Source organism: Tauraco erythrolophus, chromosome W, assembly GCF_009769465.1.
Source record: "Tauraco erythrolophus isolate bTauEry1 chromosome W, bTauEry1.pri, whole genome shotgun sequence".
Lineage (NCBI taxonomy): Eukaryota > Metazoa > Chordata > Aves > Musophagiformes > Musophagidae > Tauraco > Tauraco erythrolophus.
In genome coordinates this window covers 12,796,005-12,812,383 of record NC_141497.1, presented here as the reverse complement: position 1 = coordinate 12,812,383, position 16,379 = coordinate 12,796,005, and the positions used below count along the sequence as shown (strand labels likewise).

Genomic DNA, 16,379 nt, shown 5'->3' with positions numbered 1-16,379 from the left:
TAATTCTCGGACCTCCTCAGACAGCTTTTCCACAGCCGCAACACAGGTTCGTATAGAAGTATTATCATCATATCGTCAGAGGTAAGTGACCAGATGACCTACGGATAGCGGTGTGTCATCGTCTCCGAAGTCCATTATTGCCAATGAGGTGGAATATGCTGATGGCGCACTTCGTAGAATCTTTTGCCACATTGGTTGTGTGCACCGGACATCATCTGGATCTTCGAGTCTTGGTCCGCTTCTCGAGTCAAGATAAATCAACTCTCGCACAGCCAGTTCTCTCAGATACTGAATAGCTTTTTCTATGTTGGTCCACTTGCTTACATTACATGGCACCTCGTCCTTGTAGGGATACCTTTCCTTTATAGCTGCCAGGAGCCGTCTCCAGAGGCTGCGAACTTGTGTTTGTTTTCCAATTGCTTTATCAATGCCTCCATCCATAGGAAGGGCTCCTAGCTGCCTGGCTTCGTTACCATCTAACTCCAAACTATTGGCTCCCATGTCCCAGCATCTGAGCAACCAAGTGACAATGGGCTCTCCTCTAAGACGGCCATAATCTTTTCTAATATCTCGCAGCTTGCTCATTTTTAGAGATCGGGTGGTTATCGTTTCATCTATGATGTCACTTCTTCTCCATTGAGATTTTCTCTGGGGTGAAACAGAATGCTCCTGCTTCATTTCTCGTGATGGCCCTGGTTGCTCTTCATCATCATCATCCTCTCCTCTGCGTTCTGACTTTCGCACACATTTCCTCGGTTGCTCTTCCTCCAATTGTGATGGCCCTGGTTGCTCTTCCTCCAATCGTTGTGATGGCCCTGATTGCTCTTCTTCATCTTCTAACTTTTGTATACATTTTCTTTTCCTTACGGGGGCAGCTGATACCGTTGTAGTCTGAGTAGCTATAGTGCTTGTCATGGGAGTCGAGATGGCAAGCACAATAACCCGAGAAATAAATTGATATACACCCCTAAATGGCCGATTAACTTTGAATATATAAATAATCAAACATATATTCAGGAGACCTTGCAGGACAATCAAACCTGTTAAATTATTCCAATGATGTTCAGCAATATCAAAATCAACGTAAGCTTTTGTAAATGAAAAGTCACCGGTATAATTGGTGATGATATCCGCCAGGTGACGCTCAAAATTAATAAACGAGCTCCACATCACCATCCCCCTCTGCACCGCCAAATACAAAGACTGAGCCAGTCCCAGCACCGATGATCTTATCAGAGTTACACCGTACAGTATAGCAAAACCCTTAATTACCGATAACATACTTTTCATGCTAGTCCAACACCCAGAGCCAGAAAACCACATAAACATTCCGCCTAACATCACATAGGGTAAATAAGGCAATAAATTATAAATGTCCGGTAACATGTATGCAAGCATAACAAACAGCATTCCAGCCAGCAACATCGTTATCTCAACCCCTTCAGGCCCCACGTTGGGCGCCAATTAGGACTGTTGTGGGTTAGGCGGCTCCAGCAACTGCACCCCCCCCACACACAGACACACAGCCGGTCACTCACCCTCCCCCACCCCCAGGAATGAGGGAGAGAATTAAAGGATAAATGGGAAACCCGTGGGTTGAGATAAGAACAATTTAATACAGATAAGTAATACACAGTGTAGATGCTCACCACCCCCTCGTATGCGAAGCCTGTCTCGTCCCGAAGCTGCAATCCCGGATGAACGTGAGGCCCCGAAATAGAGAGGGGCAGAGAGAGATAGTACTCCAAGAGTGGGAGTATTGGAAGAAAGAGGGAAAAAAAAGGCAATAGAGTAAAAGCGGCAAAAGAGCCAAAGCGCAAAAGCCCTTCTTTCCGGCTGACCCTCAGTTTTATACTGGGCATGACGCTGCATGATATGGAATACTAATTGGCCAGTTTGGCCCTCAATCTTCAGTTCCACCACAAATCACAAGGGGAATCATGTCCCCCTTGTCCCAGCTATGCTCCCCCCTTATCCCGCCGTGTTTCTGCACTCCGGCACACTGAAAAGTCCTTGAAGTCTCAAACATCAACTTGCTATCAGCATTCTTCTCAGAGTGAGCCTCTGAGTAAAACCAAAACACGGAGCTCTTCTAGCTGTTAAAAAGAAGAGCTAACAGTGTCCCAGCTAAAACTAGGACACATGATTGGTGATCACGCGCTCTATATAATCCAAGCCAAATTCATTACATCAGACAATTAGTGCAAAAACACAGTCCAGTTTCTTATCTTACAGTTCCTCCTTATCTTACAGTTCCCTGGCTCTCCCAGCACCTGCAAGTTGTTTTCCATTTCTTCTGTTCAGGGATTTTTCAGATCTGCAGGGGTACACAGCAATCTCTCCAAGGTCAGTTTCTTCGTCTTCTGTCCTGGGATCTGCAGACCAGCCGTAGTTCCCACAAGAGACAAACCTAACATAGGCTCCGATTCCCTTCAGATGACAAATTCAGTTATTATTACTACTGAAGACAGTCACCTGTCCAATAGGTTAGGAAGCAGTTCTTCAATTTTCTCTTTCACTTGTACTTCTGATGAACATTTTTTAAAGGAATCTTCATCACTAAAAGACTGAAAAAACACATTAGTCCTTTCAATGTTATATTCACTTCAAAGTTCTGAAGAGGAAAAAAGGTATCACAACTAAGCGTGTAGAATTAACTCCAAGGTATCTTTGACACTCAGAGCCCAAGTGAATTTCAGGAGAAGTATACATTAGAGTTGTGCTAGAGAATACATACAAAACCACATCATTTTGGTTAGTCCAGCAAAGCTGTATAAAACTAAAAGCAATTTTTTGGCCCTTTGTGAAGTACTTCAGAACAAGACTGGTACCTGAGGAGGGCCTGATGGAGTCATGGGGGAGATATCTTCTCTGTAGCTGAGTTTTTGGATATGCTGAGCTATAGAAATGCCCGGTTCCTTCTCCAACACAGTAGACGGGAGCGCTTGGAGATCATGCACGTTCCTCACACTCAACGTTTCAAGACGTTTGGCAGTTTTGTAGCCAATGCCTAAATAAACGTATTAAAAATACACAGAGCAGTGAAAGGAGGTACATATGTAGATATAAAAACACCCCCAGCACAGTGTCAGTGTGGAATAATTAGGAAAAGTACTTTCTCAGAGTATTGTACCAGGCTCCAATAGACTGTTTTAAAAACTGTAAGTAGGTTTCCAGTCAGCAAGTTTAAAAAAGTTTGTGTTTAAAACCCAGTATCACCCACAATGTTCGGGCTTCAACGAAAATCAACTGAGATGTTAGTATTTTTGAAGGTATCTTGTGAAGTGCTGCAACACATTTATGTCTCGACCAAAAATTAAGAAAAACCAAAGTCCTCTCATTCCTTCTGCTAAGCAAAACTCAAGGAAAAAAAAAAAAAGCAAGCACCCTGAAAACACGCCTGCATGCCCCTGCTTGCGAGACCTGGACTTGAAAATTATTTCAGCTCTGATTTTTCCAGTATTTTTTCTTATCTTAAGAGTTGTCAATATGCTCTCCATCTACACTCACAGCACCACACTTACCAGGCACTTTTTGGATGTGATCAAGGCTGCGCATTAGATCTTGACAGCTTTCAGGCAGAAGAAGTGTTTGCTGATTTGGTTTAAAGGTCCCAGATACTAGTTTAGACAATAATTTGTTCCAGGCCACTCCTGCACAGCCTGTGAGGCCCAGTCTCACGTGGATGGCTTCCCTGAACTCTGGCGATCTGAGATACAATAACTAGTCTTACATGCATTGTATCATGCAAATTGATTGCTGCAAAGAAAAAGAGAGCCGTGTTTGGTATGTAAACAGTCACCTAATTAGCTCATCCTCTAGATTCGGGTATTTTTTACGTTGCATTAAAGCAGGACAAGAAAGTACAGCCTCACGGGTCAAGTGGTATTGCCATGGCTTCTGTATCCAAGTTTAACTTCACTCCTATCTCCCCAAAACCCTGGTAAAAGGGGGACTGCTACTGTCCAAAGCCAGGGGCATGCTGTCCAGGAAGCATAATGTTTAGAGAGTATTTTAAATATAAAATACAATACATGAAGAGACGTCAAAAAAAAAAAGCATTAAATATCACAGATTCGTGTGCTAATGTAACCAAAGTAGAGATTTACAGATCTTTAATTTAGAGGGCTGCCTTACAGCTAAACCTTTATTACTCACTTGCAAGTGCCAAATGAGGAGAAATGCCTGAAAAGTCCTTTTTACCTCATGAAACCATATTTAAAGCCATCGCAAGGGCTCAAAGTCCAGGAAAAAAACAACTGCTTTGCTTCCTTGTGCCTGAAATGAGTGTCACGAAATAGCTGTTGCATTCACGTTTGACGATGTACAAAACTCAGTTACCTACTTCAGTCTCAGTAAGTCTGTTCCTGACCTAATGGCTATAGCAAAAATCTACTGGGTTTTGGAGTTTATTTGTTAAAAAAATTATTCAAATTTGCCAACAACATTCAAGCTGAATCAAAAATTCTACATCTTACTACAGTAAAACTACTTTAGAGAAAAAAAAAAAGGACAATGAAAATCATAGAATCATGGAATGGTTTGGGTTGGAAGGGACCTTCAGGATCATCTAGTTCCAACCCACCTTCCCCTAGAGCAGGTTGTCCCAAATCTGATCTGGGATCTCTTCTCCCAAATCATTGTATGTGCTTATCTACCCCAAAGATTTATTTTTTTATACAATCCAGTTGGAACGCGGATTAACATTTGCCACACGTACTCTCAAATACAGAAACCAAGTATCGACCAGCACAAGTTTCCAACTGTTCCTCTCTGGACAATATTAAAAGCAGACAGATACTTTGTACTGAACTTCACAAATATTTACCGTATTTTTCAATATGAGGAACGTTTAACTCACCTTGGTTGTTGCACACATGGCCAGACACACAGACTCTGGAACATCCACTTTGCTGTAGCTGGTTCAGTCTTTTCTCTACAATCTCAGTGATATCCACGAAGTTTTCATCAAACCCAAGTCTTTCCACCAGTGGACAAAATTCCCCCAACAACTCTAGGAGGAAAAGATACCCAAGGATAATATGCGCACAACTAATAACGTGAGGTTTTCATGTCTGCATCAATCCACAGCTGATTTCAGAATCAGAAAGGGAAACCTTTCCCCTTCAGACAGAAGGGGAAACCCGTGGGTTGAGATAAGAATGATTTAATACAGATGATTTAATACAGTGTAGGTGCTCACCACCCCCTCGTATGCGAAGCCCGTCTCGTCCTGAAGCTGCAATCCCGGACAAACTCGAGGCCCCAAAATAGAGAGGGGCAGAGAGAGAGAGAAAGAAAGAAAGAAAAACAACAGAGCAACAGCGCAGCAAGCGCAAAAGAGCCAAAGCGCAAAAGCCCTTCTTCCTGGCTGACCCTCGCTTTTATACTAGGCATGATGCTGCATGATATGGAATACTAATTGGCCAGTTTGGCCCTCAATCTTAAGTTCCACCACAAATCACAAGGGGAATAGTGTCCCCCTTGTCCCAGCTATGCTCCCCCCTTATCCCGCCGTGTTTCTGCACTCCGACACACTGAAAAGTCCTTGGAGTTTCACTTCCAACCACAAACATCAGCTTGCTATCAGCATTCTTCTCAGAGTGAGCCTCTGAGTAAAAAAAAAACACGGAGCTCTTCTAGCTGTTAAAAACTCTGTCCCAGCTAAAACTAGGACAGCCAAGCTGTGAAGACATCAGAGACAAGAAGAGAACTGTGGATCTATAGCTCCCGATACGAGCACACCATTCCAGCTGCAACAGCGGCGGGACCTCGGATAGCCAGGAAAATGCAGTATGAGAAATGCAACCATCGCAGAGGCCGGGAACGATGTGGAAAAGCCCAATTTCCTCCCATTCCATGTTCTTTGCATAACAGCGTATATGGTTAGAGGGAAATAACCGAATAACCAAGGGAGAATCTTGAGCAAGCGGTGATTATACCTAGAACATGGTCATGGTGGTAATCAACCACGCGTAGGGCCCACTAGCAGTCCCCGCCCGGCATTCACGGCACATCTCCAATGCTTGCTGGAGCACCGAGCAATTATTCAAGCTCATTTGGATGCCCAGGCCAGTGGCCCCCCAGCCTGCAACATCTCCAGACATGAGCAGCTCTACAGAAGCCACCTGAGATCCAACTCAGGTCAATGCCAAGCAGAAGCTAACAAGGCTTGATGAGGCTGATTTGAATTTGCACCACCGATTGCCTCTGCGGTGAACCTTTATTTCGTCGTGTACGTTCTCATTTAAATGTGAAGAGCCACTTCTCGTCAAAGCTGTGGAGCACTTAGGCCACATTTGTTCCTTCTGGGCCAAATCATAGAATGGTTTGGGTTGGAATGGACCTCAAAGATCATCTAGTTCCAACCCCCCTGCCATGGTCAGGGAAACCCTCCACTACACCAGGTTGCCCAAATCACCGGTTCCTTCTCCAAACTAGGTATGAAGTGCTTGCAAAGCACCTACAGCACATGTGTTCCCACCTACTTCTGTGGTCCCTCCTGCTCCAATACGGGGGAGCGATTCAGTTCCTCGAGCTCAGCTGTGGTTTAGACCCCATCAAGTTTCATGTCTCACCCCCACGTGCTGCTTCAGCAGAGAGGTCACCCCTCCTGTCCCCACCAGCCCAAGGACATTCACCAGGCAATGCCGTCCCGCCCACTGAGGGCCATCACCATCATGCACCCCTTGGCTCCAGTGTCCTGCTTGGCTCAAGCTTTAATTTTATTCTTCCCAGGCAGAGTTTCTAAAGAGAAAAGTGCAGGGTGGGCAGCGAGAGGTGCCTACGAGGAGCAACTGGGTGCCCAGCAGTGCTGGCTCGGCATTGCCAGGGGCTCCCCAGACTTCCCAGCCAGCAGCCACCCACCTCTGACCACACGCAGGGTTTAATTAGCCAGAACACACGCAGATGCTTTTCTCAGCAGGTCATAATTTTATGGAAATCTCATGGGATTAATTTTTAGCAGGGATAAAGCACTCCTTGTTCTCAGCACTCCACGCTATTTTCCAGTGCCTGGGCAAATCAGGCTCACTCAGGGCATTAAGGAGCACTCTGCTTCCAGGTTTTATGGATTAATTTCATTCAGAGCTTTTTAGCACTCGCAACACTGCGTGTTATCAGAGAGAAAGATTTTTTTTTTTTTATGTGATTCCTAGCTAAGCTGTCTTCCGTTTCATATTCTGGATGGAGGATCATAGAATCGGTGAAGTTGGAAAGGACCTCTAAGATCATCAAGTCCAACCGTCAACCCAATACCACCACATCCACTAAACCGTGTCCTCGAGTGCTACATCTACATGTTTTTTGAACACTTCCAGGCATGGTGACTCCACCACTTCCCTGGGCAACCTGTTCCAATGTTTGACCACTCTTTCAGTAAAGAATTTTTTCCTAATATCTAATCTAATCCTCCCCTGGCACAACCTGAGGCCATTTCCTCTCGTCCTATCATGTGTGTATGAGCCTACGTAAAAACTTCAAGGAGCTGAAGGCTTGCACCAACCTACATTGGTGGGTTTGGTGGTGGTGACAGTTGAATCAGGTTCTAGAGGATGTGGTGCCACATCCCTAAATTATCCCTGCCCTCTGCCTCTGCAACTGACTCATGAAGTCACCCTCATTGAATCACTCTTGTGGACTTGCAAGATAGGCAGAGGAGATCTTCACAGCCACCTTGTCTGGTAGTTCAGGGTGTAAACTCGATCTACTCGACCATCAGTACCTCTTCATCCTGGAAAATATATTTTGTTTGAACTGGAGCATATGATTTTGAGCTACTGGTTCAGAAGATGGGAGTTTTCCACCTATATTTCTGCTGTTCCACTGGCTTGCTGCACAAAGCTGGGTGTTTTCCTTCAGGTTGTTTTTCTGAGGCTACAAAAGTGATTCCATGTAATTTTAAAGCCAACTGGCAGCTAGCTTAGTTGAGCTTGCTCCAAAGAGACGCAGTTTAGGCCTCCATGAATTATTTTTCTGTTGTGTTTTGTTCTGGTTTTGTAATGTTTCTGTAGATAACACAAAAATGTCCAGAGGAAACTTAGGGAAAAGGAACCCACACAGACAGGACGTGGTAAGCTGTTATAAATCGGCTGAAATGAAGTTAAGATAATGAGACAGTGCTGTTTGAATCCGAGCGGTTTTTCCTACCACAACAGCCCCAGGTACTAAAAAGGAACATTATTACATTTCCAACTGACCAGCAAGCAGAAGTCACAGGAGGCCAAGTCAAAAATCAAGGAACCGATGAAGTTCAACACTTTCTTCACCACAAATAAATAAATGCAGATGCACAGAATTGTTTAGGTGCTGATACACCGTGGCTGCAGCATCAAAATGATCCCAGTTTGTTTCTCAATGGTCAGGCACATCAAATATTTAAAGCATTGAAACACAGGGAATTAGGAAAGATGGGTGCATTTTGAAGTTAAATAATGGATCTGATTTTTAAAAAGAGTGGTGCAAATCACTTGTAATTGCAGATTGAAGTTTTGACTGGTCAGAAATGATCCAGGTCATTATCTGCTGGCCTCGACAACGTTCTTTTTTCAGGAAAACAACATTTTCTGGCCCTGAAAAAAGAATCGGGGCCAACCTTCTAGATGAAAAATGTATTTTAATCCAAAAACTTAGTTGCAACAAATAACTAAATAATCAGGGCTTTTGTTTTTTAACATCATTTTGAGCAGAAGAGGATATTGGTTTCTGACCAACCTTGCTCATTTCTCTTACACTTAACTAATTAGCCCCTGGCTATCAAATCATGGTACAGAAAATATAAGTATACCCTGCTGAAGTATTATTGCTTAGGGAACAGATGTAACGGATGAAATACCCTATCGGCATAAATTGATCGAGTTTTGTCAAACTCAGTAGAGTTATACTGAGAAGCACGAAGAGGTGAGATCTGTCTCTATGCATGAGTGCAGACAGAAAATGGAATGGAATGTGTGCATGCAGCCCATAAAGCCAACTGTGTCCTGGGCTGCATCCAAAGCAGCGTGGACAGCAGGTCAAGGGAGGGGATTCTGCCCCTCTACTCTGCTCTCCTGAGACCCCACCTGGAATGCTGCATTCAGCTCTGGAGTCCCCAACACAAGAAGGACATGGAGCTGTTGGAACAGGTCCAGAGGAGGCCACAAAAGATAATCCGAGGGCTGGAGCCCCTCTGCTATGAAGACAGGCTGAGAGAGTTGGGGTTGTTGAGCCTGGAAAAGAGAAGGCTCCGGGGAGACCTTCCAGCAGCCTTCCAGTACTTAAAGGGGCTACAAGAAAGCTGAAGAGGGGCTTTGGACAAGGGCATGTAGTGACAGGACAAGGGGCAATGGCTTTAAACTGAAAAAGGGGAGATTTAGATTAGATCTAAGGAAGAAATTCACTGTGAGGGAGGTGAGGCACTGGATCAAGTTGCCCAGGGAAGTTGTAGATGCCCCATCCCTAGAGGTATTCAAGGCCAGGTTGGATGAGGCTTTGAGCAACCTGGTGTAGTGGAGGGTTTCCCTGCCCATGACAGAGGGGTTGGAACTAGATGGTCTTGAAGGTTCCTTCCAACTCAAACCATTCTATGATTCTATGAATCCTGGCAATTCAGGCAGTACTTTGGTCAAGGACAGAATGAGAAAGAATATTAAATATATTAGGAACGCTTTACTCAGTTTGGACATCCCTGTGTCTGATTGCATTCATTAAATACCACTAACTGCTACCGACAACCCTTTGAAGGGCTCCTGGGCACTCTTGTGTGAGTTAAAGATCCACAAAATAGAATCATAGAATGGTTAGGGTTGGAAGGGACCTCAAAGACCATCTAGTTCCAACCCCCCTGCCATGGGCAGGGAAACCCTCCACTACACCAGGTTGCCCAAAGCCTCATCCAACCTGGCCTTGAACACCTCCAGGGATGGGGCATCCACAACTTCTCTGGGCAACCTGTTCCACTGCCTCACCACCCTCTGAGTGAAAAATTTCTTCCTTATATCTAATATAAATCTGCCCTCTTTCAATTTAAAGCCATTTCCCCTTGTCCTGTCACTACATGCCCTTGTAAAAAGTCCCTCCCCAGCTTTCCTGTAGGCCCCCTTTAAGTACTGGAAGGCTGCTATAAGATCACCCCCAAGTCTTCTCTTCTCCAAGCTGAACAGCCCCAACTCTCTCAGCCTGTCTTCATAGCAGAGGGGCTCCAGCCCTCAGATTATCTTCATGGCCTCCTCTGGACCCACTCCAACAGCTCTGCAACCATGATAAACAGATCATCCACCTGGTCACACCTCACACAGCTTTTCTCACCACTTACCATGGAGAGGCTCAGACACTCCCTACAGCCTGAGACCTGGACAGCTTCATCTTTCTGTGGGAGCTCTGTCTGCACTCCCACATCCCTCTTGCCAGGTGTGGAGGTCTTTGCCTTCTCACCATGGCTGAGTTTTTTCTGAGAGGGTGACAGCTGACAACTAAACCTCCCTCTCGAGCAGCAGCCTGACTGCACCCTTCTCGCAAAAACTGCCGCAGCACACTCCTAATCGCTCACGCTCCCTGGGCGGGTCTTTTATAGGGGTGGGAGGGACCGCCGTTGCTCTGGCAACGCCCAGGCCACGTCAGCGTCTCCCGCGAGAGCTGCCGCCTCCTGGGAAGCGGTCACTTCACGCCCTCGGCGTCTCCCGACTTTTCGAGAAAAGCCCGGGTGTGTGCCGAGATCTGCCGCTCCGCAGCGGGTCGGTCCGGCTCTGGCGCAGCTCCTTCGGCAACTGACATGTCACGTTTTTGGCACGTCACATGCCCCAGTGACAGAAACCCTACCTGATCTGTGACTTCTTACACCACCGTAAGAGAGCAGCGTGCCCTGGTCCTTACAACCCCTGGCTACAAGAAAAGCAAGAAAAAAAAACAGACTGAGTGCATTGGCATGAGGCGTTTGTAGCCATTGAATGAGGTCGAATATACATTAATTTAATTAACGAGATGAAAAATGACACTATTAATACTTTGTGAAAACCCACAACTGAGTCACAAGAACTGGTTTAAGACAGCTTACTCAAAGGCATACACCAGTTTTGCTAACCATAGTTAAAATGATTATTTTTTTTTTTCCTCCAGTAGAGCAGGCCTTAAAGAAAAAATTGACTAAGAAATAACTTTCTGGGATAATTAAAGGAAAAACAGGGGGGAGAGAGCAAGCTGACTGCAACTTCTTCCTTATTGCTGGAGAAGAGTGAAGCTATGCCAAGCCAGGCAGCTGCTGCCGGCTGGTATTTGTTCCTGGCTGTGGGCACAGGGAGAACAGGTGAGATAACATATTTGCTTTCATTGTGGTGCAATATCATGGCTAATGCAAATATGCTCGTCTCAGGGAACATAAATACCACATCCTGCTACTACTCCCAAAGCAGATCCAGCCCTCTTTTTTTTTTTTTTAAAAAAAAAAAGACTATCAGGAAATGCCACCCCTTTGTTATTAACTTTGGATGATTTTTCTCTACTAACTCTGCGACAGACTTGTTTAGTCACTGCTGCTTCACATGAAATTTCTCTATCTGGAAAGAACAGGATCCAGGGACATTTCCTGTTCTCGTGAACACCGCTGAATTTTAATTGTTAGAGGAATAAGCAGGAAAACGAGGTTACTGAGTAAGACATTTGCCTTTAATTTAAGGGACCCAAAAGAAACACAACTACGAATTGTTTCATTTAACATTTAGCGACCCAGAGGAGAGAAAGAGGGAACTTATCTGGAAACTGCAAGGGCTTTGGAGAAAGGCTTCTGTCTGAACCCATCCGTCAGAGGAAAACATTTTGCAGTTATCTAAAAAGAGCTGGCAACCAACAGAGATACTAGTTGCCTGAATCACTGCGGACTGCGAGCCAATTGTAGGATACTGCGTGGGTGCGAAGTTCTGAGCTGTGAGGCCTCAAAGAAATGTTTGCCAACAGTTCGATCTCCTCTGCCTACGAGCACTGGGCATTTACCAGCCGGGAAAGGGGTGAACGGAGCAGCGATAACCCGTTTACAAACGTCAGAAAATGCTGGCAACCGTGTCTGACTGATCTTAAACGTGTGAAATATGTTCCTTTGATTCGTGTCAATATGGTGGTAAGGAGCGGGGTGTGCCTATTTAAGAGAAGTGATTATCTTAGTTTAAGATCTCTGTGAAATGCAAAAACATAAACTTGCGAAATTCCTCATGATGCTGCTGACCGCCAGAGTGATACACAGGATGCTCTGGCACTGCAGGGCAAAGAGCTCTGGTGACAGTTCATCGTGATGCAAAACGAGATAAAAGGAAATGGTGAAAAGGTAGAAAAGGATGGAGAGCATAGATGCTGGGAAGCTCTCTTCAGGTGGTCACCTTCAGCTCCAGGATTTTTCAGTCATTTAAAATATCCTGTGACAATACTGTTAATAGCTGCAGCTGCTTTAATATTGCTACTGACACTGCTGTACATATGGGTTTGGTGTGTATATTTTCAGTGCACAAAGTGTTATATCAATCGGGAAACTTATGCAAGTAAAAGGATTTACTTGATCTAATAAAAGGGGGGGGGCTGACAGAGGGAATATAGAAATACTAACAAAATCACATAAGAAGGTATATATTAGTTATTGTTTAAATATTAAATACTAACAAGTTAATTGTTTAAACACTCAATACTAACTGCTACACTAACTGCTGTATGAATTATTGCTTGCCTTAATTAAAGTGTGAAGTCTCAGTCCCTGCTGGCTGCCCAGGGAGGAGGTTGGTGAGAGAGATAAGACAGATGCCAGCAAAGTCGTAACTCAGGACCCACACATCTGTAGGGAGGAAGGGAGACAAAAACTAGCCTATGTGGGCAAGATAAGGACTAACAAGAACTACAACCAGATGTCCACTCAAGGACGGACCAGGCTGGAACCGGTTTGGTTCTGCAAACGCAGCCAAATCGGGAATTTTAGAGAAGAGGTGAAAAGTGCACAGTGAGGAAGACTTACGGCCTTCATCCTGAAGACCCCTGCCCACGTGAGGAAGACCTCCGGCCTTCATCCTGAAGACCCAGGCCCACGACCATCAGGAGGCGTGTCAAGGAGGAGCCTGAGGCGGATCCTAAGGCGGGGACTATAGAAATGATCTCATGGGAAAAAAACTGACCTTTTGGGGGGGCTATGAATATGTTTGTATAAATACAAGAAAAACTGCCACGGCGGGTGTGCGTCTTGGTGGAGCGGAGACTCCCGGCGCACCCAGCGCTGTTTGCTTGCTTTTATTCGCTTAATAAATTGTAAACTTTGATTGGAGTTCTGTTTGGGACTCACTCATTTATCACAAACGGAACAGTTGCTGTTTCCAGCTGAGCTGCATGGGAAAGTATTTTTCCAAAAGGATGCGTGTGCCGCCGGTAAGAAGGCTTATTTGTAAGCTATGCAGCCCGAAGAACAAAATTGTTCAGAAAAACTCTTTTTCTCATGGTGGTGACAGCACTGTTTTGAAACATTGCCAGTAACAAACCCTGGGGAAGGGCAGAAACCGTTTCAAGAGGCCTCTCAGTGGCTGGAAGCACTAGAAAGTGGGACTGGGCGCAGGATCTGCAGCTGGATCGTCCTCCTGGGATCAGGAAAGGTTAACTGAAGCTCTCCCAGTTTTGCAGGTATCTCTAGATACACAGAAATCAAAACAGAAAAAATCACGGCAGAGGGTTTCTGTATGTTCAAGTAGGATATGAAGCTCAAACTCCTGTTTTTTGCTCCTCGCCCAATAATGTGTTCTGTCTATCAGCAGACTTTACCAGTGGGATACCTCAGCGTTCCCCATCACATCTCACCAGTGACCTCACACACACAAAAAAATGAGATATAAAAGAATTATATCAGAAGTTATAACTTCACAGTACACTCCACTGAAACTTTAAGTCTGAGGATTCAACTGAAATTATTAGAACTCACTCTGAACACGCAGCTCTGCTTCCCAAGGGCTTTGCAACGCACTCTAACCTCGGCCAAACCAAGCACACAGGGTAACACCAGCCCTTATTTTTCTGTGCTGTTCTCACTCAGCTCTCTCCCTCCCCTGCCTGTTGCCTTCTCCTTTTTAAAGCAGATATTTTGGGGCCAAACTACACTAGTACTACGTGTCAGTTATCAGCAGCGTAGTGCAAATATTGTTATTATTTTCTGGATGAATACCATTGTGAAGTACTAGAGAGAGGATGCATCGAGTGCACCCTCAGCAAGTTTGCAGATAATACCAAGTTGTGTGGTGTTGTGGACACGCTGGAGGGAAGGGATGCCATCCACAGGGACCTTGACAGGCTGGAGAGGTGGGCCTGTGAGAACCTCCTGAAGTTCAACAAGGCCAAGTGCAAGGTCCTGCATGTGGGTTGGGGCAATCTCAAGCATAAGTACAGGCTGGGCGGAGAATGGATTGAGAGTAGCCCTGAGGAAAAGGATTTGGGGGTGCTGGTTGAGGAGAAGCTCACCATGAGCCAGCACCGTGCGCTGGCAGCCCAGAAAGCCAACCGTGTCCTGGGCTGCATCCAAAGCAGCGTGGGCAGCAGGTCGAGGGAGGGGATTCTGCCCCTCTACTCTGCTCTTGTGAGACCTCACCTGCAGTGCTGCCTTCAGCTCTGGGGTCCCCAACACAAGGAGGACATGGGGAGCTGCTGGAGTGGGTCCAAAAGAGGCCACAATGATGAGAGGGCTGGAGCGCCTCTGCTCTGGAGACAGGCTGAGAGAGTTGGGGCTGTTCAGCCTGGAGAAGAGAAGGCTCGGGGGGGTGATCTTATAGCAGCCTTCCAGTACTTAAAGGGGGCCTACAGGAAAGCTGGGGAGGGACTTTTTACAAGGGCGTGTAGTGACAGGACAAGGGGCAATGGTTTTAAACTGAAAGAAGGCAGATTTTGATTAAAGGAAGAAATTTTTCACTGTGAGGGTGATGAGGCACTGGACCAGGTTGCCCAGAGAAGCTGTGGCTGCCCCATCCCTGGAAGTGTTCAAGGCCAGGTTGAATGGGGCGTTGAGCAACCTGGTGTAGTGGAGGGTGTCCCTGTCCATGGCAGGGGGTTGGAACTGGATTATCTTGAAGGTCCCTTCCAACCCAAACCATTCCATGATTCTATGATCTCTCCCAGCCCTGTGAGGCTTCGAGTCACCCTCACACAAAGTAGAAATGATTATAACCACGCTGTTGAGCTGTTTGGACTCACTGAAGATACTCAGATACTTCGGATTGATCCTGTGAGAAACGAGCCCACGTAAATAGTTTTCACGTAGTTTCTTTGGGGACAAAGTCAGTGGAGTAAAGATCACAGCGCTGGGCGCGTGACCGTAGCCAGAGGCACGCCGGCACAATCGTCAGGGGGTGATTTATACTATAATCCATTACATACTCATAAATGTTTTTACATATTCATTATTATCTCGGGGGACAGGGAGGAGATATTACAATTAGTATTTACATAAGTCTGCCTTACTGCCCCCTCCCACCAGTCATGTGCAGTTTGTCCTGGTGGTCGTCCCGGGGGTCGGTGTGGATGAAGTCAGGAGTCTTCATCAGCATGAACTCCCCCCCTCCCCTCTGGTTCCAGCTGGCTTCAGTCTGTCATTTTCTTATCTCGAGTAGGGAGTTTACCATGCAGTCCCTCAGTTTCTTACCTCTGGTAGGGAGTTTACCGCTCTCAAAGATTTACAATGTACTTTCCACCGCTCTGGGGGATTATGTCTTTTTATTTTTTTATTTTAACTGTAAGTGTCCTTGTTATGCAGTCTTAATTAACTCTAGGCGAAAGCAAAATTTTTTAACCACTTCCTTACTTCTCACAATCCACCCTTTTTCTTTTTATTTTACATTTTGCTTGAGCTATATTTGCCCTCCTCCCGAACTTTATTCATTCTTTCTGTTCTTTCTACTATAAGTCTGGCTCTTTCCCATGAGTCCATGGAAGTGTTTATTTTTGGAGATTTCTACAATATCATAATCGTCTGAACCTGGGCTGGTATAGCCCTCTCTGAGTTCACTGACATGACCACCACCTGCATACCTTCGACAACACTAAAAATTAACCTTATAAAACAAGGTATCAAACAAGGCATGAACAACAGGCCCGCAAGAGCACAGAGGAGAAAAAATTCCAGCTTCTTCCACCAGGCTGTTCCCAGCAAATTGTCCCACCAGCCTGTTTCTATCATTGGTTTCCACTTTTGTACTGGTACATGGGCCAATTTGTGGATGTTTGTAGCTATTTCCAATATTGCATCTCTGTGGTCGTCAATTTTTAAACAACAATCTGAGGCGTTAAATTTCCCACACACTCCTCCTTCCTCTGCCAAGAGATAATCCAGAGCCAACCTATTTTGATATACTGCTGCCCTCGTCTGTCTGTGTTGTGTTGCTGCCATTGCTAGGGCTGAAGCT

At 45.4% G+C, this 16,379-nt stretch overlaps 1 protein-coding gene across 1 annotated transcript; it reads right to left on the bottom strand.

Annotated features, from left to right (window-relative positions):
• Positions 1 to 2,279: 2,279 nt before the first annotated feature.
• On the bottom strand, positions 2,280 to 15,524 carry LOC147526216 (DNA polymerase iota-like). The gene is given in 6 exon segments (XM_086630311.1): positions 2,280 to 2,567; positions 2,832 to 3,010; positions 3,525 to 3,703; positions 3,705 to 3,759; positions 4,862 to 5,014; positions 15,452 to 15,524. Coding segments are annotated over 6 exon segments (735 nt in total). The 3' UTR covers positions 2,280 to 2,471.
• Between the last annotated feature and the right edge of the window lie 855 nt (positions 15,525 to 16,379).